The following is a 27,569-nucleotide window of genomic DNA, read 5'->3' as shown; positions in this document are numbered from 1 at the left end:
GGTTGCTACTTTCCAGCCGCATAAAGGAGGTGAGGCTAGCATGTGCGCCAGCGGTCCCCGGTGATGTGCACATAAGCTTTTGGTAAACACCACAGTCATACCTACTTTTCAGGTGTGATCCCGAGTTCTAAACACTAAGCACCTGCTGTGATATTCTATTTGGAGTTCTGCTCCATCAGGACAGGTTTCTGGAAGAATTTTTCCCATGTTCTCCTTGGGTCACATTCTCCAGCTTCCCCCTGTGGTTTCCCTACAGTAAAACCAGCTCCCAGGAGTAAGGTGGGAAATGGTCAACTCACCTGGCAACAAACTGTCCACTCACTTTGTAACCTCCAGAAGGCAAGGCTGAAAGAAACCAAAAAAGACAGGGAGGAACAAGTCAGAAAAGCACTAAGAGAGGACCGTACCCCCACCCTCCTGTGGTCCTCCAAGAATATTCCAGTCTCCATTCTCATCACCCCTTTCTTCACCAACCCCCCAAACTGGTACCAACTCTGGGTAAGCCAGCGGCTGACCCAGAGAGGGGTGGCTGGTGCCAAGACCCACAAGCAGTTTCATTTGGCACAGAGTCTAAAGGAGAAACAGCTCTTTGTTTCAGCCATCAGAGGGATGACACAAAAATTCCCACACTCTCCTCTCAAGGCAGACAGAAGTATCCTCTGGCCCTTCCAAAGCCAGAACATCCAGCTGAAGACAAAAGCTGCTTATCCGATGGGACTACTGGCAGATGCCAACTGCAGGGCCAGCCACCACCCTGCCGGCTGCCCACACCCCACCCCTCCCAAAGGCTGCCCCTGGCCGAAGAAGTCCAGACTCGTCTCCTGCTTGAAGCCTCACAGCACCAGCACAGGCTGTCACTCGGAGCAAGAGACTCGTCCAGGGCATAGATGCTCTATTTTTACCCTCATCCTCACAGACTTCCCTCCAGACTCTTTGCTCTTAAAGAGAATAAACCCCCACGGTGGGGAAGTAATAACCACACGACAGAGAACAGGCCAGAGCCAAGGGAGGATTCTAAGTAATTCAACACAGGGCAGGCGTGCCTGACAGTCAGAGCAAGAGAGGATGGAGGCCTTCAAGCTCTTCCTCCATCCACATCATGTGATGAGGATTGCCTCATGATTTTCAGGCAAACTTTCCATGAACAGCAACAAAAAAAAGTGCTTCGTTCTAATGAACCCTGACCTCATTTACTGAGGGAACCTCAGACACACCCCACAAGCCTGGGCGCACGCAATCTGTCCACTCCATTTTTGTCAGGCAGAAGTCACACATGCCCCGACCTTCCTGGGCTCTCAGGAGCTCCCAGCAGCACAGACTTGAAGCTTTTTCATTGTGTTTATAAACACACTGTAAAAAAGATGAACTGAATGAATGAGCAGATGTTAAAAAAAAAATGATACTGTGTAAAGGAAGGACTAAAACTATATTTAATAACGTTAGACCCCTTGGGCAGCCCAGGTGGCTCAGTGGTTTAGCGCTGCCTTCGGCCCAGGGCCTGATCCTGGAGACCCAGGATTGAGTCCCACGTCGGGCTCCCTGCATGGAGCCTGCTTCTCCCTTTGCCTGTGTCTCTGCCTCTCTGTGTCTCTCATGAATAAATAAATAAAATCTTAAAAAAAAAAAAAGTTAGATCCCAGTTTTCCAAAGGAGCGGGAGAGCCCCATAGGTTAGCCCTGACAGTTTGGGCTGTAACAAAACCCCTGAGCTGTGACACCAAAGGGACATTCTGCAGCATCTTGACAAAACGTCTCGAATAATGGGACTGGGGGTGGGGGGTAGGGGGGATATTTTCATCGGGAGCCATGCTTCTCACCAAAGGCAGTAGGCAGAAACGTTTTCAGAATGCTGAGGCTCTTGGCAAAACAAAATTCTGGTATCAAAGTGCAACTCGACCCTCACCCATACTGCCACTGTCCTCACAGGGGACCTTAAAAAACCCCTTCTGCTGAGATGGAGCCCTTTGGTTGCCTAAGAAAGAAAACTCTGGATGGTATCAGACTGACTTTTTTTTTTTTTTTAAGGATTTTATTTATTTATTCATGAAAGACACACACACACAGAGAGAGAGAGAGACAGGCAGAGGAAGAAGCAGGCTCCATGCAGGGAGTCCAGTGTGGGACTCGATCCCAGGACTCCAGGATCACACCCTGGGCCAAAGGCAGATGCTAAACTGCTGAGCCACCCAGGGATTCCCTTGACTCACTTTAAAAGAAAATCCCCACCTCCCAGCCCTTCACCAGAAAGGTTTTGACCAATCTGAATTTGGCAGAACACTTCTGACCCCTTCGTAGGACAGCGAGTCTTCCCTTCAGCTCATCTGGACCTTCCCCAAAGTTGTGAAGGGGCATGTGTCAGCCTCCTAAGCTTTCTCCTGCCCAAGAATTCCAGGGACCCCCTTGCCCCCCCACACTCACTCTATAGTGCGCTAGTCTTCTCTGAGAATTCAGAAGCAAGCAGGAACACATACCTTGAAACTATCCTCTTGTTCAGAAGTTGCTGAGTCTTTGTTTCCTCTTGGAGTTGAGATTTACTATCACTTGACTTTTTAATCTGTTTTTTAGTAAAAAGCTGTACTAACAAGACATGGCTCATAAATAGAAGTAAACTTATTTTTGTTTTCTGACTTCTCAGTGAATTTTACGCATCCCCCAGGAGCGCCAAATAGCAGACAACTAGAGCAGGAGTTCCTTCTTAGGTGTTTGCTATCTCCAACCAGCTAGAAAGTAAATGTAAAGCAGGAAATGGCAATAGCATTTTGCTTTAAGAAGTTTTCTTCTGGGTGTATTTTTGCGTTTTAGAAATGAAATACTTTGGGATATGTTACTATTCAGAAGTACCAGCTGGTTTCAATGACTCTGTTCGCTCTGACTTCTCAAGTTATTTTACACGTTAGGGAGGGAATGAATGCTCCAAATTCTAACTGCAAAATTTCATGGTCCCGCCTCCTCTTCTGAGAGTGGGGCTGGGTAGGGTAGGGAACCAACTCACCACTCAGGTTCCTGCAAGTCCACAGCTGAACCAGTCTTGAACAAAGGGCCTCATCTCAATCACCAGTCTCAAAGCCTACAACTGTCAATGAACAGTTACCATTTGTGGCCTGGGGGCATTAACCCAGCTATTAACCTTAGCCTGCCGCTTCTCCCATTCCAATTCTGAGTGGCACAGTGCTTCCTAGAGCCCATCCAACATTTAACGACCCATCAGGAAAAAGCATGAATTGGGCAAGATATCCACAAGTACTCTCTCTCCTTGTAGGTAAATTTAGACACATTTTGTTCAATAACTTGCACTCCAACCGACACAGAGAAAATGTAAGATTTTTATTGAAACCTATTTGGCAAGACAAAGCCTCAGAAACCAGACAGCTTAGATTTAAACAAGTACTGCATCAAGGAAAGCCGAATCTGAGCTGTCAACAAAAGGAAGTTGTTCTTTATTCCAGAAATAGCCTTAGAAAGTAATGAGCTTGGTGCTAATTAGAGAGGAACGGGGCAGGCTTGGTTATACACTGCCTATCAAAGCGCCCGCCTTCCCTGCCTGAACTGTTTTGAAAATGGGGAAGTGTTTTCGAATAACCCTTTTCAATGCTATTCAGAATTGAACTTTGTACTTCTGTGAACCACAAGATGCTGCTCCACGATATGCCACCCAATCTTACTCGGAAAAAATTATGCTTTGGGCACAAAAGCAAGAACCCTATTTTTGGTAAGTTTAGTGACTGGGCCTGGCAGGCCGTGCACATCAGGAGCGGTCAGGCTGAGTGCACTGGGGTCCCGCAGTGCTTGTGCCACAAGTCGATGGCCTTGCTCACAATCGCGTCCGAGCTGTCCTGAGGAATCTGTGGACAAGCAAACGAGTCTTTGTGAAATTGCCATGTTTATAACTTCATTGTCTCCCTCATTCATCATGCCTCAGCAATTTCCCCTGGAGTTTTCACTACTTTTCAGAAAGTGATCCTATGAAAGGCTGCAGCCAAGATCTTTGTTTAGTGGGCCACTGGAGGACACAGTAAGGAGCTCTGGCCAGACTGCCCGGGTTTCAAGCCTGGCCTGCCCATCATGTGCCCCTGGGCAGGTTACCTAAAGCTACCTGAGTTCAGATCCCATCTTTAAAATGGGGCAAACGACAGTCTCTTCCTAAGGCTGTTTAAGATTATGTGGGAGAATCCATGAAAAGTACTTAGCGTGGGCCCTGGCACTGTTCCCCACTAAAAGAATGCTGATGACTCATTTATTCATCACATTGTTCACTGGGTACTCACTATTTACTGAGCCACTATTCAAATGTTAATAGTGACCAATTAAAAAAAAGAATAGATTTTTGGATCCAGTGAAATTCATCCTGGCATAAATCTCTTGCCTAGTTAAGGGTATTCTGAGATACACAGAGATTCATTTAGACCTTCTCCTACGTGCACTATGTACGTATTTAAGCGCATTAACAAACCCAACTGGGATTCGGCCAGAGATAGGAACAGCAATGAGAGGGCTTATTAGAGTCCCTCATGACATCAGGCTTCCTTTTTCCACTGAAAAGGATCACTCTACCTCAGATATTAGATCTCCCCTCCTTTCTCAACAAGCCTCCTGGTGGTCACATAGGGAGAGAAGACTCTGGTCTGCATGCACACATTCATGATAACAGTCTCACTGCTCAGACCGTCATCCCCCAAAGAGGATGCAAACTACAATCCACAGACCAACTCTCTGCTAAATTTTTCCAAGGGGATAAAGTGTTTCTTACAAGGTAAAAGTATCAGAGAAAATAATGTAATGTGGGAGGAAAACCTGGTTTGCTAAACAGACTTCCTTTCTAGATTCAAAATCAAATTTTTAAAAAAGCACACTTACATTTTCCAGAAACTTTGTTATCTTCTCTGCATTGTTCAGAGCCATTACTTTTATTTTAAAGGTTAATAAAATTTCCACAGCTACAAAAACCAGGATCTTACAGGATCCACTTACAACTTTATCCCAAACCCTATTAAGAAAAAAAAAAAAAAAAACAAGAGATATAAGATCATTTGAGTTTGAAATTTATGGTTAGCTAAACATCTAATTATAAAATTAAGTCAAAATTACTCCTTTTAAGTATAAATTTCAGAAAAAAGCTATAACAAAATAATCATCAAAAAACAAAAGCAAACTAAATCAGCCATTTGAAATGTATTTCACATACAACATTGGAAGGGAAAAGGAGTGATTACTAAAAAGGACTTGCTCTACAAGGCATCTGCAAGGCACCCGTCCTCTAATGACTGAAACTTGACATTTTAGGGAAGGAAAGTCTTAAACCAAAGTTTGGATTTTACTAATAGTAGGTAATGTTAATCTAATTATTATTAAATACTAAGGAATAACAAAAGTGGTGTATGAAATGAAATCAATGCAATTTCATTTTCCAGTGGTTGAAATTCCTAAAACTTCTCCAAAAGCTTAAGGAGCTAGGGGGCACCTGGGTGGCTCAGTCAGTTAAGCATCTGCCTTTGGGTCAGGTCATGATCTCAGGGTCCTGGGATCGACCCCCTGCATGGGGCTCCCTGCTCAAGGGGGAGTCTTCTTCTTCCTCTACCCTCTGCTCATGCTCTCTCATAAATAAATTAAAAATTTTTTAAAGAGCTTAAGGAGCTAGTTATTGATTTGCAACCACTCTAAAATAACTATTCTCATAATTCCTATACCTATTTATTTATTTATTTAAGATTTTTAATTTATTTATTCATGACACACACACACACACACACACACACACACACACACACAGAGAGAGAGGCAGAGACACAGGCAGAAGGAGAAGCAGGCTCCATGCAGGGAGCCCGACATGGGACTCGATCCCGGGTCTCCAGGATCATGCCCTGGACTGAAGGCGGCACTAAACCGCTGAGCCACCCGGGCTGCCCTAATTCCTATACCTCTTAAAGTTGGTTTCACACTCTATGTGCTTAGTCATGTACTGTCCTGTGATGTTCTCTGCATGTTGCCTTTTCTCCCAACTACCTCATACAGTCTTGTGGGGAGGGCCAGGACTCTCAAATGCCAGCAACACGTCTGAAATGAATAAAAGTTGGATGTGAGCCTCTGATCTCTGCCCACCTTCAGCTACTTTAAAGATGTCAGGAGGAACAAAGAAACAGGAATATTTCCTCCAGATCAAGGTCTACCATATTTCTGGAAAAGAAACGCTTAGACCTCTGCCTGGAGACGGTTTTAGATGTGAATATTGTACAGCATCTAACATACTGAGGGCCTTCAAGTTTTCTAATTGTACACTCTAATGTCTCTAGCATTACCATTAAGTTGTATTCACATCAGGTTAACATTACTAATATTCTAGCATTTCTAATTGTAAAAATAATAAGCTGAATCAAGTGTTGCTCTGTTGCCTGCCAAGGAGTTAACTTCAAATTATGGTATTGTCCTAAAGCAGATTCATACTCTGAAGGATAATCACACAAAAAACCAGGATCCTTCTCTGCTACAAGCCTTCAGATATCTTTGAAAGAGATACTTGCCTCTGTAAACTTGATTCAGGCAAGCACCCTGCGAAGCACCTCTTGAACCAGAGATCGTAAGGAAGTCTGGACAGCGCAGAACACGTCTTCAGATGACTCAGCAAACGGCTATCTTCCAGATTCAAGTACTGTTCAAAAGCCTTTGGCTAATGATTAAACAGGAAGGGAGATTACTTGTTTCCTGTGACATAACATTACCCGATTTTACAGCTTGTGATGAACAGGATGAATCAAACGTACATGCTGAACGCAAAGTAAGTGCCAGAAAACAAAACTCCAGACTCATCCAAGTCACTGGTGACGCAAAGTTCCCAAGTCAGCAACCAGCAACACAGGACTAAGGGGTTTTCCAGGGCACTACTGGGCAAAACCAAACAGCTCTTCCCCCAATGTTCCCCTAACAGCATTAACAAGGTTCCACATCCAAAAGCAAGAGTCCAAAGCACAATTTATTTATTTATTTTTTTTTTTCCCCAAAGCAAAATTTAATTGTTCCGGGGAACTAAGAAAGATCCATGGCACTCCTGGCTATTCTGGAGCAGTAGATGAAATATTCAGGAAAAGGGGAGAAGGGGAGGGATGCCTGAGTGGCTCAGCAGTTGAGTGTCTGCCTTTGACTCAGGGGCTCAGGGTATGATCCCAGGATCCGGGATCAAGTCCCACATCCAGCTCCCTGTGAGGCATCTGCTTCTCCCTCTGCCTGTGTCTCTGCCTCTCTCTGTGTGTCTCTCATGAATAAATAAATCTTAAAAAAAAAAGGGGGGGGGGGGAGAAGGGGAAAGAGTAAGACCAAAGAAACAAGAGTAGGACCGAAGTGGGGAGAGGGAATTAGGAAGAATGGGACAAAAAAAGAGCTGGATGTGAAAAGGGCCCACCAGTCCTTGACCACCCACACCCAGGCCAAGCGTTTCTGAGCACCACACCAAAGACACCCCTACAACAGAGACATCCAGAGGAGGCACTCTGTACCCCACATGCAGGAGAATTCTCGGGAGGCAGAGAAATAACATGGAGGGAACAAAGCACCTGGATTCCATGTGGAAGCCTCTCCCATAAAAGGGTAAGTATCAGCCAACTCTAGGAGCCTGGGAGAGCTAACAAAGCCATCTCCCAGACCCGTCAAATCCACCTGGCACAAGCTGCTATATTTATGATCCACCAGCCAAGAGTAGTGCCTGGGGGTCAAACTCTCAAGCTCGTATCAGTATTAAAAAAAAAAAAAATACAACCCAAAACTACACTGAAGTATCATCTCTAGTAATCACACTGAGTACTTACCCAAAAAATATAAAAACACATTCAAAAAGATACGTGCACCTTGAGGTTTACTGCAGCATTGTCTACAACAGCCAAACTATGTAAAGAGCCCAAATGTCCATCGATTTATGAATGGATAAGATGTGATGTATATATATAGTGGGATATTACTCAGCTGTATAAAAAGAATGAAATATTGCCATTTGCAACATGGAGCTAGAAGTTATGATGCTCGGTGAAATAAGTCAGAGGAAGGCAAATACCATATAATCTCACTCATGTGAAATTTAAGAAACAAAATAAATGAACATAGAAGGAAGGAGAGAAAAAGGGAGGCAAACCAAGAAACAGACTCTTTAGAGAACAAACTGATGCTTACCAGAGGGCAGTTGGGGGGGATGGGTGAAATAGGTGATGGAGATTAAGGCTACACTTATCAGGAGGAGCACTGAGTGTTGAATCATTAAATTGTATACCTGAAACTAACATAACACTGTATGTTAACTCTATTGGAATTAAAAGTTTAAAACTTAATGAAAAAAATTCATCCTTAAAAACAAAAAAAGAAGATATATGGAGGTATCATCTCTCACCTATCAGACTGGTGAAAATGACACACCATGTTGGCAAATGAGACTGTAGGGCAATGCATCCTCATCTACTGGTCATAAGGATGAGGTCTATGAAGAAGAATTTGGAAATATCTAGCAAAATAACATAGGCCTTTATCCTTTGATCTAGTCAACCGATTTCTAGGAAACACATCCCCCAAATATACTGGTAAATAAAAATGAAAAGGTAGGTGTATCTGTATTTATCTGTAACACTGTATAATACAAAAGACTGGAAACACCCTAAGTGGCCAATAGAGGACAAGTCAAATAAATGAAAGTATATACACACAGGGGAGTCGTATGAACCTGTGAAAAGGAATAAGGAATGTCTCTATATACAGTTGACCCCTGAACAACATGAGTTTGAACTATGTGGGTCCACTGATATATAAATGTGTTTTTAATAAATACATGTACAGTACTACAAAAGTATTTTTCTTCCTTATGATTTTAATGACATATTCTTTTACCTAACTTTATTATAAAAATAGAGTATATAATATACAAAATATTTAGTATGTGTTAGCAGACTGCTTATATTCTTGGTAGGCTTCCAGTCAACAGTAGGCTAGAGTAGTTAAGTTTCTAGGGAGCCAAAAGTAATACATCATTTTGAACTGTGTGGGGGTTTGATGCCTCTAACCTCAACACCATTCAAGGGTCAACTGTAAAACTTAAGGCATGATTTCTAGCATATATCAAGTGAAAACAGAAGGGTAGAGAAAGATGCGTATCATATTATTAAATCTATTAAATAGATGCTATTATTAAATCTAAGAAAGATAGTAAATATAAATACATACGTATATACTTTCTTTTTGGTGGAAAAAGATAATATTTACATTGCCTGAAAGTTTTAGTATACAGCAAATGGTAGATGAGGTTATTATATTTTACTGCTAAACTTTTAGGTTATTTCCAGTATTTCCATGACCCTCAAATTCTTTACTTTATGAAGAAAATAAAACACACCTGAACAAGAGAAGGCAAAATCTGACAGACTTAACCAGTCTGAGAGGAATTTATATTGAACTTAAGATGAGGTTGCTAACAGTGTTTATTTAAAAAACAAAAACACCTCTCTTTAGGATGGCTTTTAAAAAGCAGTGCAATGGCAATGAAAGAAAGCTCACTTACTTTAATGACTGAACACAATTAAGTCTGAGATGGCTTAAGGACAGTCTGTTCTGAAAAAAAATTAACCAAAGGCCATTCATGTCACACACTGAGGCTAGATTCTATTCTCCTTGCCAAAAGCAGGATTCATCAAAGGGCAACATTTCCTAAAGCGTGTAAGCAGAGGAACAGCTGTGATATAACCCTATCAATCAGAATATTATGACATAATAAATGTGTCACCATCAGATAGTGTCTCATCTTTTTGTCATGCCAAAAACCCATCGCTGCCCATTAAGCGTACATTTTCCTACAATGATAAAACAAACTACGCTTTGTGATAACCAATTTAGTTGGTAAAACCACAAAATCTTGAAGATGCTAGACAAGATTATAAAAATTACTTTAACAAGAAGCTAAGAAGAAGAGATCCACTAACCACAGTAATAAAAATTTTATGGGAGACTAAACACAGCTTAAATAAAGAGAAAAGTTCAAGTAAGCCAGTAAGTCAAATAGCAACACAAAGGAAATTTAATTTTTCTTACACATACTGAAGAACTTTAAAAAAAAATTTCATAACTATTTAAAACTATGTGCGGAGTACTAAGACGTACATATTAAACCTCCTTTTTGAAGAGGAAGAAATTAAGGTTTAGGGGAGGTATTTAGTATACCACTGATTCAAAATTCACTTCTAAAAAGAAACCAGAAACCAGTGTTCAAACAGAGCCAAGGCACTTCTGAAACAGAACAACAATACAACAATATGAAGGAATTTTCTTTACCAGCTACCAAAACATATGAGGAAGGTATGTTAAATAAGTCATATGGTATTAGTCCAGGAATAGACAAATAGCTTGATGGGGAAAAAAGCCCAAAAAGAGATGCTAATATATATGGAAATCTAGTATATGATAAAGGTGTCATTTCAAATCTGTAAAGAAAAGAATGAATTGATAGTGTAAGCGGTAGGTAGTTCGGCTTACTAACTGTGTGACCTTGGGCAAGTTACTTAACTGCTCTGTGCTTCAATTTCCTCATCTATAAAAACAGAGAAGTGTGTTAAAATTAAGTTTTCATTAACATAGTAAATTGCCTGGCATGAAGCAGGAACTCAATAACTGTCAAACAGAAAGAGGAAGAGGAGGCAGCTGACTGAAGGTTTACTGCAGTTAACAAAGAAACAAGGTTAAATCTGTGTCAGTACCAATTACAAACACAAATCCCTCACAAATTAAAGGACTAAATTTTAAAATGTTTCAATATAGGGACACCTGAGTAGCTCAGTTGGTTAAACATTCAACTCTTGATCTCGGCTCAGGTCATGATTTCAGGGTTGTGGGATCAAGCTCTACTAGGCATGAGGTCTGCTTAAGATATACTCTCTCTTCCTCTGCCTGTCCAACTGCACCCTGACTCTGGCTTGCTTGTGCATGAGAGCTCATGCACGTGCTCTCTGTAAAAAAAAATTTTCTTAATATTAAATAAATAAAATTTTAAAATATTTTTAGAAGTTAGAGGAAAGTTTTTTAAAAACCTGTTTTTTAATCCTGGAGTTAGGAAGGATTCCCTACGTAAGATACAAAAAGCAAAATACTGACAGATCCAGTTGCATCAAAACTTTAAAAATCTCTCTACGACACACAGGGAGAAAAGATTGTTAACATATGTAATGCAGGATAATTATCCAGAGTATATCAATGACTTTTACAAATAAAAAAGAAAGATGCAAAAGAGAGAGGTGGACAAATACAAAAGACTAAGCATAGGCAAAATTGCTCAGCTTCATCAGAAAATGAGGATATGTAAATTAAAATGAGATACCATTTTCACTATCAGATTAACAAAAATTTAAGAGACTGATACTATCAAGTATTGGCAATGGAGTGGAAAACAGAAAATCTTATCTGTTGGGGAAAGCAAAATTGGTATGCCTTCTGGGTGAGCAATCTGGCAATTAAAAAATTAAATACGGGGTACTTGGGTGGCTCAGTCAGTTGAGTGTCTGCCTTTGGCTCACTTCATGATCTCAGGGTCCTGGAATCAAGCCCAATGTTGGGCTCCCTGTTCAACAAGGAGTCTGATTCTCTCTCTCTCTCTCTCTCTCTCTCTCTCTCTCTCTCCATCCCCAGCTACCCCCCCACCCCCGCCACTTGTGTGTGCTCTCAAATAAGTAAAATCTTTTAAAAAAAAAAAACAAAAAATTTAAATACAGCACTCTTTCAACCAGGCAATCCCCTCATAGGTACCCGCTCTACAGAAACACATATATAGAAAAGCTAACATAGAAGAACATGCTGACTGTCAACATGGACCTATTATATTAAAATATGGCAAAATTCTTAAACAGTAAATACTATGAACACATTTTTAAGAGAAAAAAAAGTGGTTCTAAATGAGTGGCTCTCAATCCTAGCCATACTTCAGAAACACCTGAAGCTTTTTAAAAAATAGAATTCTGGAACCCACACACCCCCCAGAGATTCTGACTTACTGGGTTTGGGGAGAGGAAAAGCACTGGTAATTTTTTAGAAGCTCCCAGGTGGTTCTAATAGGAAGTCAGGGCTGAACACTACTGATCTGCACTGACTTGGAAAGTGTTCCAAGACATTAAGTTTAAAAAAAAAAATTGTAGAGCTATATGAACATAATAATATTTACGTTTTTTAAGTTACATATATAAAATATAATCATTATATGTGCGTATGTGCATATATATGTATGTGTGTGTGAATGGATTCCATCCATCCTCATGTACATAAAACAGTCTAGGATATACACCCAGCTAATGACAATGTTTACTTCTTAGAAGGTGGGGGATGAGGAGATACAGATCTATGGGAACACTGGATTCATCAGAATACTTTAAGAATGTACTCATTACTTGTGTCATTAAAAGTAAAGAATTCTTTAAATGTAAACTAGCAAAATGCTACTGGATTGGCTTCAATACTAAATAAGAAAAGCTAATGAAATCATGGTATAATTTGGACCTCTTGATCTAATTAGGCAACTAACATTATGTTTCCATTGCCATGCTTATTTTTATTGAAATTAACTAAGTGGATTAAATTTTAAAATTCTGAAAATCAAATTTTACATAATTGAAATCTATAAAACACTCTAGGAACAGTGCTCAACAAAGCTAAAGGGTCTTGCCAACGGTTATGATGACTGCAGTTAGCACAGTGATCCTCAGGGCTTAATCAACTTTCATCAGCACCCCTCCTCAGGCCCTGCAACCACTATCTTCAGTTACTGCTTTCAACAGACTCTCAAATGACACAACTCAATGATTTAAGAAGAAAGACATTCATTTTTATAAATGAGAGAAATTAAGAAAAACATTTGAAAAATAGAATGGCAAAGAACCACTGGCTTATGCTGAGTAAGCAGGTGCCATGCTATTGTCTGGACTCCTGAGTCAGAGCGCAGCAGCCAGCCTACTTACATCCATTCACCATTCCCTCTTCACTAACAGAATTCCATTTTAACAGATCACAATATGCCTGGCTTTATAAAAACAAAAACAAAACCACATTTCCCAGCCTCTGTGGCAGACAGAGGTAGCCAGGTGTCATGGTCTTGCCACCAACAGATATGCAGAAGGAAAGTCTGCCCAAGGGACTTGACTGACTGTCCCTCCTCCTCCTTCACTTTTGTCCTTGCACTTCCCCTCCTACCTGCCTAGGACACGGATGTCACCGTGGTCTCTCAGCATCCATCCTGAGCAAAAGAGGAAGGACCACAACTAAGACTGCTGGACTGCAAGGACAGGAGCCTGGGTCCCTGAAGATATCATGGCACTGTGGCTCCAGCTCTGGACTGCCTTACCTCTAGACTTCTGGTTACATGAGAGAGAAAAATAAAGCTTCAAGGATATTTGGGCTTTCCATTATATGCAGCCAAATTTAAACCTTAACTAATACAGAGAAGTAATTCTAGATAAAGCCAGTAGATTCTAGACCAGATAAGGAATACAAAAGAGCAGGGGTTTGCAATCTATGGCCTGCAGGAGGCTAAATCCACCCACAACCATTCTTTTATGCATTGTCAGTGGCCGCTTCTGTGCAACAACAGCAGAGCTGAGTGTTTGCAAGAGACACACAGAGACATAGAGACCATCTGGCCCATCAACCTGAAAATATTTACTATCTGATCTTTTATGGAAAACATCTTTGGTTCTTCCTATAGAGGGTCCACTCATAATTGTAACAGCACCAGGAAGTAAGGGTAGTTCCCCAGTATCACTGCTCACCCTGACTCACCAACAGCCAAAAGGCATTCCTTACCAGCTGAGGTAAAGACTCCCGGTACTTATTGTTTAGTTGGTTCACAAAGCATCGGATGATCCAGTAACAGTCGACACTATCCTCTACCATTTCTTCCACGGCTTTGGCAATGGCAAGAAATACTTCATCTTCTGGCTCCTGAAAGATCAATAATAAATCTCCGGTAAAGAGAGGGAGCCAGCAGAATAGAGGAATACATATTTCTTTCATAAAAATGAATCCTTACCCCCTAACTTCTGAAGAGGCTGTCTTAATCAAAGTGGAACCAAAAAGCACACAGTCCACCACTAAAAAGAAGACCAAGGCGGAGATAAGAATGGGTAACCAGAGAAACCTATTTGGATTAGTGATGCTGACGACTATCCATGTTTCAGGCTGAGCATGCAGATGTTTTTCCACTCTCTACCATTTAAGGTCACCAGAGAAAACATAAATCATAAGCAAGGTCCTGACTCTCTACACCCAAAAATATTCCCAGGGCTAGAAGAGAATTTCTTTGAAAAATATGTGATAAACACCACAATTGGAAACATTTGTTAAGACAGTGATTTGCAAAAAGTTCAATGACTCCAAAAGAATAAAGCATTTTCTTTATTTCAAAGTATTCATTCATATATTCCTTTAGAAAGGAGCCTCGGTGTCCATCGAAAGATGAATGGATAAAGAAGATGTGGTCTATGTATACAATGGAATATTACTCAGCCATTAGAAACGACAAATACCCATTTGCTTCGACGTGGATGGAACTGGAGGGTATTATGCTGAGTGAAATAAGTCAATTGGAGAAGGACAAACATTATATGGTCTCATTCATTTGGGGAATATAAAAAATAGTGAAAGGGAATAAAGGGGAAAGGAGAAAAAATGAGTGGGAAATATCAGAAAAGGAGACAGAACATGAGAGACTCCTAACTCTGGGAAACGAACAAGGGGTGGTAGAAAGGGAGGTGGGTGGGGGGTGGGGGTGACTGGGTGACAGGCACTGAGGGGGCGGATGAGCACTGGGTGTTATGCTATATGTTGGCAAATTGAACTCCAATAAAAAAATAAATAAATAATAAAAAAAAAAGAATTTTGTTCTAAGCACCCTTAAGCACCTAATAAGTTAAAATGTCCTTAGAATCAGAACTTCAGGAATCAGAAGAATGGCATTTCTCAAACCCTGTGTCAATACTCAGAATATGAATGGAAACCCTCAAGTAAATTTCAACAAAGTAATCTTATAAGAACTAGAATCTACTTGAAAATCGATTTTGTTTTCAAACACCATATCTTATACAAAATTACATCTTCAGCGGTGCCTGTGGCTCAGTCAATTAAGCCCCCAACTCTTGATCTCTTGATGTCAGCTAAGGTCACAATCTCAGGGTCATGGGATTGAGCCCCACATGAGGTGTGGAGGCTGGTTGGGATTTATTCTCTCTCTCTCTCTCTCTGTCTCTCTCTATCTCTCTCTCCCTGCCTTTCCCCCAGCTCATGCACACATGCATATGCTCTTGCTCTCTTAAAAAAAAAAAGTTTTCATCTAGGATTTAACAGCCAAAAGACTTCAGTGTTAAAAAGAAACTAAAAAGTATCTCTCTACTCCCCTTAAGAGCCCCAAGTTAAATCAAAATTCCTATTTTAATAAAAGCATTTCAGGGATCCCTGGGTGGTTCAGCAGTATAATGTCTGCCTTCGGCTCAGGGCATGATCTTGGAGTCCTGGGATCAAGTCCTACATCAGGCTCCCTGCATGGAGCCTGCTTCTCCCTCTGCCTGTGTCTCTCTCTGCCTGTGTGTGTCTCTCATGAATAAATAAATAAAATCTTTTTTTTTTTTTTAAAAAAAAAGCATTTCATTTTAGGCCTCCTTTCAACCTCTTAATATTCTATAAAATGTCAAGAGTAACAGAATCACAACAGGAAACTGAGGGTTGCTGGAGGTGAGGTGGGTGGAAGGATGGGGTAACTGGGTAACGGGCATTAAGGAGGGCATGTGATATAATGAGCACTGGATGTTATGCAACTGAGGAATCACTGAATTCTATCCCTGAAACCAATAATACACTATGTGTTAACTTAAAAAAGTTTATTTAAGAAAAGAGTAGGGATGCCTGGATGGCTCAGCAGTTGAGCGGTTGACCTGCCTTTGGCTCGGGTCATGATCCCAGAGTTCTGGGATCAAGTCCCACATCGGGCTTCCTGCATGGAGTCTGCTTCTCCCTCTGCCTTATGTCTCTGCCTCTCTCTCTCTCTCAGTCTGTGTCTCTCATGAATAAATAAATAAAATCTTAAAAAAAAAAAAGTAACAGAATCACAGAAAATAATTTTCTCTAAATATTAATTAATGTATCAGAGGAAAAGAGAGAAGGAAGGGAAAGACAGCCTCCTTTCTTGGACTCCCATCCCATACCTGGGCACTGTACTGAGTGTTCCTGAACATGGCATCTCACTGGCTCCAGGACAGTCTGAGAGGCAGGGAAGAAGACCAATGTCCTTGACTATGTTCCCAGCCCCGTGTGGAGCGCTGTCACACACTCTACTAGATAGCAATACTAATGAGGCTGAGTGGGTCTTGATGACCGGGGAGATGTGGGAGGCAGAGCCAAAACCAACACTTTGATGGCACATCTGCCCAAGACTACAGTGATGTGCCATCAAAGTGTTGAGACATGCTGAGCAGGAATGAGGTGAAAACCATAAACTATCATTTAGATTTCTTAAACTAATAGATAACCTAACCTAATTTAATATATAAGAACTTGCAGAGTACTACCAACTTTGCTCTGCCAGAGATAAGGAAAATTTAAAGAAGTCTGTCAAGACTTCCAATTATTTTCAGAGCCATTCTCTCTTTATAAACTTAACATGAATGGACATCCTCAGGTCTATCCATGGGAGCCACATCATTAACTTCAAAAAGAAAGAACAAGTGAAAACTCAAAGTGCTATACAGGTAGATTGCAAACTGCAATAAAAAGTAAGTTTTGGGGTGCCTGGGTGACTCAGTTACGCATCTGCCTTTGGCTCCAGTGGTGATCCCTGGGTCCTGGGATTGAGCACCACATTGGTCTCCCTGCTCAGCAGAGAGTCTGCTTCTCCCTCTCCCTCAACCCCTCTCCCCACTTGTGCGCTCTCTCTCTCTCTCTCTAATAAATAAAAAAATAATAATAAGGTTTACAGAATACCACAGCTTGCAGGCAAATCCTGATTTGAGCCATCACTGTTTTAGCCTCACACAAAAAAAGTTAAAATGCCTAAAATGAACTTTGAATTGCATTAAAATAGCCAAAGCCCAAGAGCTATAATCATTCCTTTACCTGAACTTTCCCTCTTCCCTTCTTTTCCCTTTACAAACAATAAGCAGTCCAAGTAACTAGGGTACGGGTTTGTCAAAGGTGGAAGTTTAAAAACAGGTTGGGGCCTGCTGGGCTGAGGCCTTAGGTCAAGGTCAAGGAGGTGACCTATTGCACCAGCAGGCAAGGGTCGAAAGGTAGCTGGGAGTATGGGTTACAACGAGAGGAATGAGCAAAGCAGTAACCATACTAAGGAGAATAGGAGCCTTTATATATTTGCAACTCTCAGACAAGGAAGCTGCAAACACAGAATAGTGAAGGTAAGAAGAACTCACAGGCCTGGACTGGAATCAGAGGTATTGGTACTGGAATCAGAGGTGTGAAGTGAGGGTTTTTAATATTCAGAGGTCAAAAGACATATAAACATACACGTGTGTGTGCACATGATTCTGTATACTAATAGAATGTGTACTTATTTCCTAGCTCTGCCTACAGACAGGACCGAGAAGCAACAACACACCAGAAACAACAAGCACGTCTAGTGCCCTATTCTTGGTTTCTAAATACCACCCTTTATTCAAAAGGGACATGGCTGATTTTAGGAGTGGGGTAGAAAAAATACAAGATGGGCTTGGAATATCTTTTTGTGCCGGAAGGTAAGGAAATGCTCAATGATGGGGGCTTGTCAATTAAAGACACAGCAGTCAATTTGAAGGTCTCCCACTGACCTGAGACAAGCTGAACATGAAATAAATAATCATATTAATGGGTTATAGGCCACTGAATAAAAGAGGAATCCATAAATTCATACTGATATAAATAAATGAGAAAGGAAACCCCTTACTTATAAAAGAATGCCAACTAATAATTGCAGAGGGAATGAAACAGGAAATGACCACTTGACAATCAGCAGAGTAAAAATTATTTCAGGCAGGAATCATTACATGTGGATGGATATTCACATAATCTCAAAGCATCTCCTCACAAATTATTTATTAATTACAAGAGGAAAAAATAGTAACCTTAGACTGAAGAAACCGGGCAGATGCCACCTTAACCAAGTGATCAAAGTTAGCAGCAATAGTAATAAGTATCATACTTCTGTGGTATTCCTGACAAAAGTGCATAATCAAATTTTAGTCACAAGGAAACTTCAGGGCAGCCTGGGTGGCTCAGTGGTTTAGTGCTGCCTTCAGCCCAAGGCAGGATCCTGGAGACCTGGGATCAAGTCCCATGTCAGGCTCCCTGCATGGAGCCTGCTTCTCCCTCTGCCTGTGTCTCTGCCTCTCTCTCTCTGTCTCTGTCTCTCATGAAAAAATAAATAAAATCTTAAATAAATAAATAAAAAAAATCTTATCTTAAAAAAAAAAAAAGGAAACATCAAATGGACCCAAACTGAGAAACACTCTACTGTCCAAAACTCTTCAGATGTGTCAAGATCATCAAAGACAGACTAACGAACATCCAAATGAAAGCAGAATAAGAAGATGTGGCAATGAATGCCACCTATGAGCCCACACTGGATCCCAAACCAGGAAAAGGACAGCAGAATCTCAGTATGGCCTATAGATTCATGATATTTTATCACTGATAATTTTCTGAGTTTGATAATTATACTACAGTTACAGAAGATGAAACATCTGATGATGCTAGGTAAAAGTACATGGGAACACTATACTATGTCTTCCAATTTTTCTATGTCTAAAATTATTTTTTAATGAAGAGTTAAAACATTTAAAAAAATTTTAAGTCACCAACAAATGATAAAACTACTGGCTGAAAGTTTCATAAGAAAGTCTGATAAGTTCTGAACCAAAACTTATTGTTTATGATAAAGGGCATTACTGGGGCAATTGCCAAATGTGAATGGAGTCTGAAGATTCAATGTTAATACTGTATCAATGTAGACTTCTTGGTTTCAATGCTTGTACCATGGTTACCCAGGGAAATGTTATTCTCTTTAGGAAGTCTATATTGAAGGAATCTGAAGTAATGGAATATCATGTTAAAAATTTTTTAAAAGATTTTATTTATTTATTTATTCATGAAAGACACAGAGAGAGAGAGAGGCAGAGACACAGGCAGAGGGAGTAGCAGGTTCCATGCAGGGAGCTTGACCTGGGACTTGATCCCAGGTCTCCAGGATCACGCCCTGGACTGAAGGAGGTGCTACACCACTGAGCCACCTGGGCTCCCCTGCATCTTATTTTCAAATGGTTTAGGAAAAAATATGTATACATGCAAAGGAAAAAAAGGACAAAGAAACATGGCAAAATGTCAATGCCTGGGGAACCTGGGTAAAGAGCATATGGGAATTCTTGGTAATGTTCTTGCAAAAGCTTGCCATCATTTCAAAATAAAATTTTAAAAATTTTATAAAAATTAGACAGGTACGCCTGGGTGGCTCAGCAATTTAGAACCGCCTTCAGCCCAGGGCGTGATCCCAGGGTTCCGGGATTGAGTCCCACGTCTGGCTCCCTGCATGGAGCCTGCTTCTCCCTCTGCCTGTGTCTCTGCCTCTCTCTCTCTCTCTCTCTCTCTCTCTCTCTCTCTCTATCATAAATAAATAAAAATTAAAAAAAATTAAAAAAATTAAAAAATAAAAAATAAAAAATAAAAATTAGATTAAGTCAGAATATGCAGGACCAGGAGTGCCAGGGAAATATGTGTTGCTTTTATTCCACAGAGAGTCACCGAAAGTTTTGAAGACAAAATACAATGCAGTCAAAAGGTCAGCAGGATAGGACAGACTAGAGTTGAGACAAGTGTCAAAGAAAAGCAGCACTAACCAGTGGAAAGGAGGGACTTCGAGGCAACTTTCCAGACTCCAGCTGATACATGCGGAGATAGACTTCAACCTGAGGTGTGGCATCGCTTACAAAGCGAACAACGTGCAGGGCATGAAGCACATCGCAGTACTGCTCCTTGCGATACATCATCACCTGGGCATGGGATTCATGGTGTGGAGGCAGGATCCCTATACAGAGACCGATGGGGGAAAAGAATGGGCAAAATACTGAGACACAGACCCAAAGCCCTCCTCTATTACAGGGAAATCAAGTGAGAGCTGTCCTGTCATGATTAGACTGCAATCACACAGATATTTAGTTACCGTACAGATTTTGTTTTACAAATTCTCTTTATAAAACAATATTAAATTTTAAGTGAACTATCAATATTTGATGCCAATTGCATCACTGAAATTTAAGAGAAATTCAAATGGCATCATAAAGCCCTTGAACAAGTGTGCCACCTAAAGTCAAGACAATAGCTACCTCAATTATCATAATGATTTAATTTTTGGTTGTTGGCCTGGGGCCACCCTCAGCTCCTACAGACCAATCTCCAGTTTCTGCACTTGGCCCCTGCTACAGACTGAATTGTTCCCCACCCCCCAGATTCATATACTAAAGCCCCAACCCCAGTGTGCCTGTAACTAGAGATAGAGCTGATCAGGAGTGACTAACGTTAAATGTGGCTGTAAGGGTGGGTGAACAGAGCTATTGCCCTTCTAAGAAAAGGAAGACATACCAGAGTCTGTGGTTTCTCTCTCTGCCATGTGCGGACAGAATGGGAAGGTGGCCATCTACAAGCCAAGAAGAGAGGCCTAAAGCACCAAGAGCCAAACCAACCAGCACCTCAATCCTGAACTTCTCAGCCTCCAGAAGCGTGAGAATATACTGTTGTTTAAGCCCCCCAGTCCATGGTATCTCGTTATGGCTGCTCGAGCTAACAGTACAGGCCCCTCATCTCAGAGCCACTCACAACTCCTCAAAGCCTTCTCTTCCCCAACAAGCAAACTTGCTCACAAAGTAACCTAGCTTCAGGAATACAGAATCTGTGGCTGATGAGGCCACCTTACATTACATTCTGATACTATTTGTGCTCATCAACCCAATCAAACACGTCTACCTGTGAGGCTTTGGAGCAAAAACCGTATCTTTTTTTTTTTTTTTACAAACAAATGGCATGGAAAAAAGCAGAGTGGAAAGAGCACTGGACAGGTTTTCAGCATGTCTGATAACCCCAGAATTCTCACAAATGTCTTTCTGGGAACTTGTTTCCTCAGCAAGCAGAGGTGAGAAATGGGATGGATCTCATCTTAAGCATCTCACCAAATGTCCTTCGTACAACACTAGCCCCAAAAGCCTGCATGAGAAAAAGAGTACCAAGGGTCAAACAGATTTGCAAAATGTTGACATTGAATTTTCTAGGTTCTAAATTCTGCTATAAAGAAAAACATCTTAGGGACACCTGGGTGGCTCAGTTGGTTGAGCATCCAACTCTTGATTTCGGCTCGAGTTGTGATCTCGGGGTCCTGGATTCAAGCCCCAGATCAGGCTCCCAAGCTCAGTGCAGAGTCTGCTTGGGATTCATTCTCTTTGTCCCTCCCCCAGTGCTAGCTCGTTCTCTAAAATAAATAAATAAAATCTTAAAATAGAAACTGTATTTATTCTAGCTTCATTAGATTTAACAAGACTGTATAGGGACATGGAGTCAAAGTTCATGTCATAAGTTCATAAGGTTTGCTATCCGGCTCTACAATTAACTGGCTAGATGATGGTCAGCAACTTATTCAGTGTCCCTATACCTTAGCTGCTCCATCATAAAAATGAGACTAATAATACCTATCTCATACAGCTGTTGTAATGATTAAAAAATTAACATATATAAAGTACCTAGGAAGCATATAGCACATACTAAGCTAGTATAAGAGTTAACTGTCCATTTGATTAAGGATCACTCTTTGCTATAAAACAACAGTATTCTAAAGAATAAAAAAATAAAAATGTTTTATTCTAAAAAAAAAACAACATCCAGTATTCTAAAGAAGTGTCACAAACTGCAACTGGACATCTCCCACTAATCCACTGGTATTATTAATAAGACACGTAGCATTTCCCAGCCAAAACAGATGGTATTGACATTACCACCTAAAAGGCATCCCTGGAAGGCATTTATTTTGATGGCCACCGGAAACACCAAGATTTAAGAAAAAATGCTCAGGGAAAAACTAAAATAGTTGATACTCGCTCTCAAGACATAAACTGTACAGTGGCCCACCAGAAATACAAGTACATAAAGATGTGCCAGGACGCACAACACCCAAAGGCATCACACAGTACTTTCCAGTATGGGTTGTATCCCCTCGCCGCCTCCACATTACATAATCAGACTTAGGATGGCAGGTTTCTCAAGTTCTGAAAGTCCAGTACATTCTGGAAAGAAAATGAGGTCTGCTGTCTATCCTACCTTCAGATGGGCTCTACCAACCTGAGATCAAATCCCAGCTCTGCCACTTACAGACTGGAAGGCCTTAGGCAAGTTATTTAGCCTTGTGGCCTTTGACCCCATTTGTAAAAATGGGATGTTAATACCTACTTCACAAGAGAAGTCTAGGATTACTCTCATTTTTTTTTTTTTTTAAAGAAAGAAAAGTTAGATGGTTAATGGATGGATGTTATATGCAACAGCAGGCTGAGCAGTAACAGAAAAAAATCCTTGGCTCAAAAGGGACGCTGTCAGTCACTTTTCCTCCACAGAAACTGAGCAGGTTCATTTGTCCTTTCCTTCAGCCACTCATCACTGAAATCTATCCATTTGTGCTTCTAGGAAGTAAAAACTTCAATTTCTTTCTGACTCTGATAGCACTCATTAGGAAGTTAGACCTTTGCAGCTGGGAATCACAGAAATAACAAATTGAGGGCTACGACCTACGAGTTAATGTGGCTAAATAACCTCACTTTACAGGTGCAAAAATTGAGGCCTAGCAGGGTCTTCCTCACAGTTACCCAGGTGACGGTAAAGCCTAGGCCAGTTCTTTCTCCCATTCGATGCTCTTCCCACACCTAGTTTCAGGAACACACGTTACTTTCTCTTCTATTATTACTAAACTGACATTCTTGGAGTCCTATTTAATGCACTGCTACTAAAGTCACCTTCTTAAATGCTCTCACAGTCCATAGTAATCCAGTCTCCTAAAACCAGACCTAATATGCAGTAAAGGGCCTAAAAAAAAAAAAAAAAATGCTCTTTTTTCTGATAAGATGACAAATATCCCGTCATTCAATACTTTTGAAGATAAATCTTCCTACTGTTGGGTCACATACCTAGAAGCACCTTCCATACCAGTGCACGGTACATGGATGGGAGAGGGAACCTCTGACTAAAAGTACAAAGTTTCTCAATATCTAGAGGAAGAGAAAGAAAACAGCAATTAGGAGCTTTTTCATGCTGATCAAATGAAAGTGCATTTCAGTCTTTAAAAATGACAGACATTTCTTCAGAGGAATTCTACTCAGTAAATCTAGGAAACGCAAGGTCTGATTTCTAGCCCAGGTGTTTCACCAACTAGCTATTTAAAAACAATTAGTGCTTCACGGAGTAGGTGATGTATTTAGCATCTATTACTACATTCCCTACATTAGCAGTAGTTACTATTTATAGAATTTATTTCATTTAATCTATACCTCAAGCTTTTGGGGTTGTTATTGTTTTAAAGATGCAGAAACTGGGGCACCTGGGTGGCTCAGTTGATTGAGCATCTGACTCTTAATTTCAGCTCAAGTTGTAATCTAAGGGTGGTGGGACTGAACCCCGAGTATGGCTCCTTGCTTAGCGGGGAGTCTTGCTGGACATCTCCCTCTACCCCTCCTTCCCCATTCATGTGCCTGTGTGCACCCATGCATGTGTGCTCTCTCAAAGAAAGAAAAGATTTCTCTTTAAAAAAAAAAAAATGCAGAAACTGAAGCTCTAAGAAGTTAAATGACTTGATGAAGTTAGCACAGCTACTGAGTGGCATTGTCAGGCCTCAAGTCCCCACATTTTCCAATAAACCACACTCAACTGTCCCGGACCTCAACTCCCCCTACTTGTCAAATGAGAATAATTCCAGACATACTTAAAACATAGACTGTCTAGTGAGGATCAAAGATCAGGTGGGAAATTGTTTAGAAATTTTAAAAGCAGGATGCCTGGGTAGCTCAGCGGTTTGAGCATCTGCCTTTGGGCCAGGGCGTGATCCTGGGTTCGAGTCCTACATCGGGCTCCCTACAGGGAGCCTGTTTCTCCCTCTGCCTATGTCTCTGCCTCTCTCTGCGTCTCTCATGAATGAATAAATAAAACCTTAAAAATATTTTTAAGCATTCTACACATATTACTTTTAACCTATGATTCAGTTTATTTTAGTCAACAGAACAGACCTTATTATTACTATGAAGAAACTAAAATGTCAATACATAACGTAGTCTTGGTATTTCCATAGAAGAAAAATCATGGCCAAGAGTTGTTGCGAATTTACCCAGAAGCTAATAACACCTCTGAAAACCGAGGAAAGGAAATATATAGGTATAATACGAGAAAAAAAGCATCACTGACTTAAGTCCTCTCAAAGACGTCTGACTCGGCCTCAGCAAAATATAAACCTGAAAAATCCATGACTTCTGTCAAAATACACCATTCACCTTTCATCCTATCACTAAAAATACAGCAGGTAACAAATAGTGCTGAATGTCTTTTAAGATAGCATTTTTTTTTTTTTCCAGAACAGCTGAGACGACTAAAACGCGATAACCCTGAGCTTATAAAACTCACCTAGTCGGTCATCTTTTAGGAGAATTTCCAGTGATTTCTTTTCTTCAACTCCACGAAACCCCACTTTCTCATAATATACGGAACGGAAGTTTCTCTGAGAGTCCTCAGTCATGTTTCATTCTTGGAGGGAAGAGAAAGAACAGGAAGGGGGAAAGAGCTTAAAAACAAAGAGTAAAGGATTAGGAACGTCTCCAATGATTTTCTGCGACTTCGCCATGAATTTGATATACTAAAATAAGCTGGCTGCCCTCGCACAGGACTCAACGTTAAATATCTCTTTTTAAACAGCTAACACCACCTCACCGGTGTTCCTTGGCCAAAAACCGAGACATAAAACTAAAGTCCTCTGAGCTACTAAAATAGATTTTGCAAGGTGCAGATACTAAGGAGGACCACTTGTCGGAGTTCCTAGCCATCACACAGGTTGAAAGAAAAAAATTAGTAAAATTCAAAGACGACTGGATAGGGGTTACCAAACAGTATCCACCAGGATTTTCGTTTTACAAATATTATGCATTTAAAAAAAACTGGACTCTATTCTAAAGCACTGGCAATTAATTATCTTTCAGTGGTAGGATTCCTGGTGGTTTAAATCTTCTTTCTTTTGCTTAGCCATATTGTCAAATGGGGATTTTTGTAAAATGAAAAACTAAGCTATCAAAGTAAAAAGCCACATGCTTCTCGTTGAGTTTCCCTTCAAACACAGTCCTATCAAATGCAATTACCCAAACCCAGAACCCACCAGAGAGGAGCAGCACCAAACTGCAAACCAGAAGAGGGGGAGGAGTGTAGCCTGTTCACAAGTGAGGCCACAAAGCTGGGAACAGAACAACGAACTTAAAATGTGGCATCAGAACTCAAGACAATTCAGCGGCCTCAAGTTCCTTCACGATAAATGTTCCTAAGACTGAGGGCAAGTCAACCGGGAAAAGGTCAAATTAGGTTGGCCTTTTAAGCATAAAATGAATGTATTTTTCAGGAAGTACTGCACGCCCAACTCAAATACTTAAAATACCCATGCAAAAAAAAAAATATATATATATATATACATATATGTATAATCCCCAAGTTTTAGAAATCCTGAGACGCCTCCAGTGACCCGAGGATGGTTGTGTTCCAGACAGCCACAGTCTTCCTTATTGAAAAGATGTTCAGGGCAGGCCGGGTGGTTCAGCGGTTAGCGCCACCTTCGGCTCAGGGCATGACCCTGGGGTCCTGGGATCGAATCCCGCGCCGGGCATCCCTGCATGGAGCCTGCTTCTCCCTCTGCCTGTGTCTCTGCCTCTTTCTATCTCAAATAAATAAAATATTTTTAAAAAAAATCAAAAAGAAAAAAAGGCATATAATTAAAAAAAAAAAAAAAAAAGATATGCTCGCTGTCCCTTCAATTCCAGGAAGAGGAGGGATCATTTACGAATCAGAAATTCTCAAGGGTTCTGAGCTCTGGGGCCCAAATGTGTTTTTTTGTTTTTGTTTTTTTGTTTTTTTCGAAAAAACAAAATTCCAAAGCACTAAAGCCGCTCGTGAGTTGGGGGATTCATTTGAAAGCAGCATCCAAACAGCTGCAGGCGGATGAAACGCCATCCTCGGGGCAGCCCGGGTGGCTCAGCGGTTAGCGCCGCCTTCGGCCCAGGGCGTGACCCCGCGGTCCTGGGATCGAGTCCCGCGCCGGGCATCCCTGCATGGAGCCTGGAGCCTGCTTCTCCCTCTGCCTGTGTCTCTCATGAATAAACAAAATCTTTAAAACGCAAAAAACAAGTAACAAGCCGCCATCCTCGGGTCGCACTACAGCGGGATGCGGGTCCTGCTGGAGGAAATACTGCAAACGCGCCCCCGGCCCCGATGCAAACACACCCTGGTCCGAGGGCCCAGGTCCCCCTCACTCCGCTTCACCTCCGGTAGAGGAAACCACACCCGGCTCGGGACTAAGCGGTCCGGGTGCAGCCGGGCGACCCGTGGGCCGCGGACGACACGGACGCGCCCCGCGGCGACCCCCGCGCCCGGGAGGCCAGCGCCTCGCAGCCGCCGTCGCCGGACGTGACGTCAGCGCCCTGGGCGGGGCGACGCCGAGAGTGGCAGCCGTCCAGAGCATGCGCAGAAGCTCCACGCGCCCTGAGCACCTGGGGTCCGAGGTCGGGCTTCCGTGCCGCAGCCGGGCAGCCGGCCCCCGGGCACCGATCCTCTAGCTCCCCCGCCCCCCCGCTCTGGCCCGGAGAATCTCGCGGCCACCTTGTCCCCTTGTGCGCTCTGTCCTGGCGGCCGGTGCTTGGGATGCTCTCTCCTCCCGGGCGGGGCGGCGGGGAGGTCCCCACGGCAGGGCACCTGGGAGCCTGGGAAGATGCCCCGCAGACAGGTGGCAGACTCCTGTTTTGGTTGCTTATTTCCTTTTTAATTCTTTCGGTACGTGAAGACCAGCTGCATGAAAAATGCAAAGGGGGAATCCCTGAGTGGCTCAGCGGCTCCGCGCCTGCCTTCAGCCCAGGGCGTGACCCCGGAGACCCGGGATCGAGTCCCCCAGGGGGCTCCCTGCATGGGGCCTGCTTCTCCCTCCGCCTGTGTCTCTGCCTCTCTCTCTCTCTCTCTCTCTCTCTCTCTCTCATGAATAAATAAATAAAATCATTTCTTAAAATGCAAAGGGAATTTATTCACAGCTCGCTGTGCAACAGAGCCACCATCCCTTGAGTTTTCTCCAAGGCGGCGGAGGAGTGGAGGTGGTTGATGGGGGGCAGGAGGGTGGGGGAGCGCAGGGATGCTTCAGGCGGCCCCTCGCTGGAGGCTGCTGATCTGGGGAAGCTGTGGGGAGACTAGTTAGAGGGGGGCAACCTGGGTGGTCCGAGCCTCCATCATCCATGTGTGGCTTTCCATGGTCTGAAGTTGGGACAAAAATCAGAGAAGCTGGCAGTT

At 41.9% G+C, this 27,569-nt stretch overlaps 1 protein-coding gene across 5 annotated transcripts; it reads right to left on the bottom strand.

The window, feature by feature from the left end:
• Positions 1-3,308: 3,308 nt before the first annotated feature.
• Positions 3,309-26,711, bottom strand: LOC121500483 (TBC1 domain family member 7). Of its 5 annotated transcripts, none has more exons than XM_041772210.1 (8): positions 26,520-26,710; positions 24,666-24,822; positions 23,183-23,263; positions 19,862-20,049; positions 13,797-13,934; positions 6,515-6,660; positions 4,854-4,983; positions 3,309-3,841 (listed from the first exon to the last, which is right to left on the bottom strand). In XM_041772210.1, exons 2-8 carry the CDS (start codon positions 24,775-24,777, stop codon positions 3,755-3,757), a joined length of 882 nt encoding a protein of 293 aa, XP_041628144.1. In that variant the 5' UTR covers positions 24,778-24,822; positions 26,520-26,710; the 3' UTR covers positions 3,309-3,754. The 5 variants fall into 5 exon arrangements, with proteins under 5 accessions (XP_041628144.1, XP_041628143.1, XP_041628146.1 ...); XM_041772209.1 differs by having other exon boundaries at positions 24,666-24,785; XM_041772212.1 differs by lacking the exon at positions 23,183-23,263 and having other exon boundaries at positions 26,520-26,711.
• Positions 26,712-27,569: the final 858 nt, after the last annotated feature.

This window comes from Vulpes lagopus, chromosome 10 (assembly GCF_018345385.1).
Source record: "Vulpes lagopus strain Blue_001 chromosome 10, ASM1834538v1, whole genome shotgun sequence".
NCBI lineage: Eukaryota > Metazoa > Chordata > Mammalia > Carnivora > Canidae > Vulpes > Vulpes lagopus.
Note: the sequence above shows the minus strand (reverse complement) of the source record. Positions and strands in the feature narration are given on the sequence as shown.

Excerpts from the sequence above, each read along its gene's own strand:
- LOC121500483 (XM_041772210.1), bottom strand. The coding sequence starts at position 24,777 with ATGACTGAGGACTCTCAGAGAAACTTCCGTTCCGTATATTATGAGAAA. Across the intron at positions 23,264-24,665 it reads CCTAAAAGATGACCGACTAG|ATATTGAGAAACTTTGTACT; the intron begins GTGAGTTTTATA and ends CTCTTCCTCTAG. Across the intron at positions 13,935-19,861 it reads GAAGTCCCTCCTTTCCACTG|GAGCCAGAAGATGAAGTATT; the intron begins GTTAGTGCTGCT and ends TTGATCTTTCAG.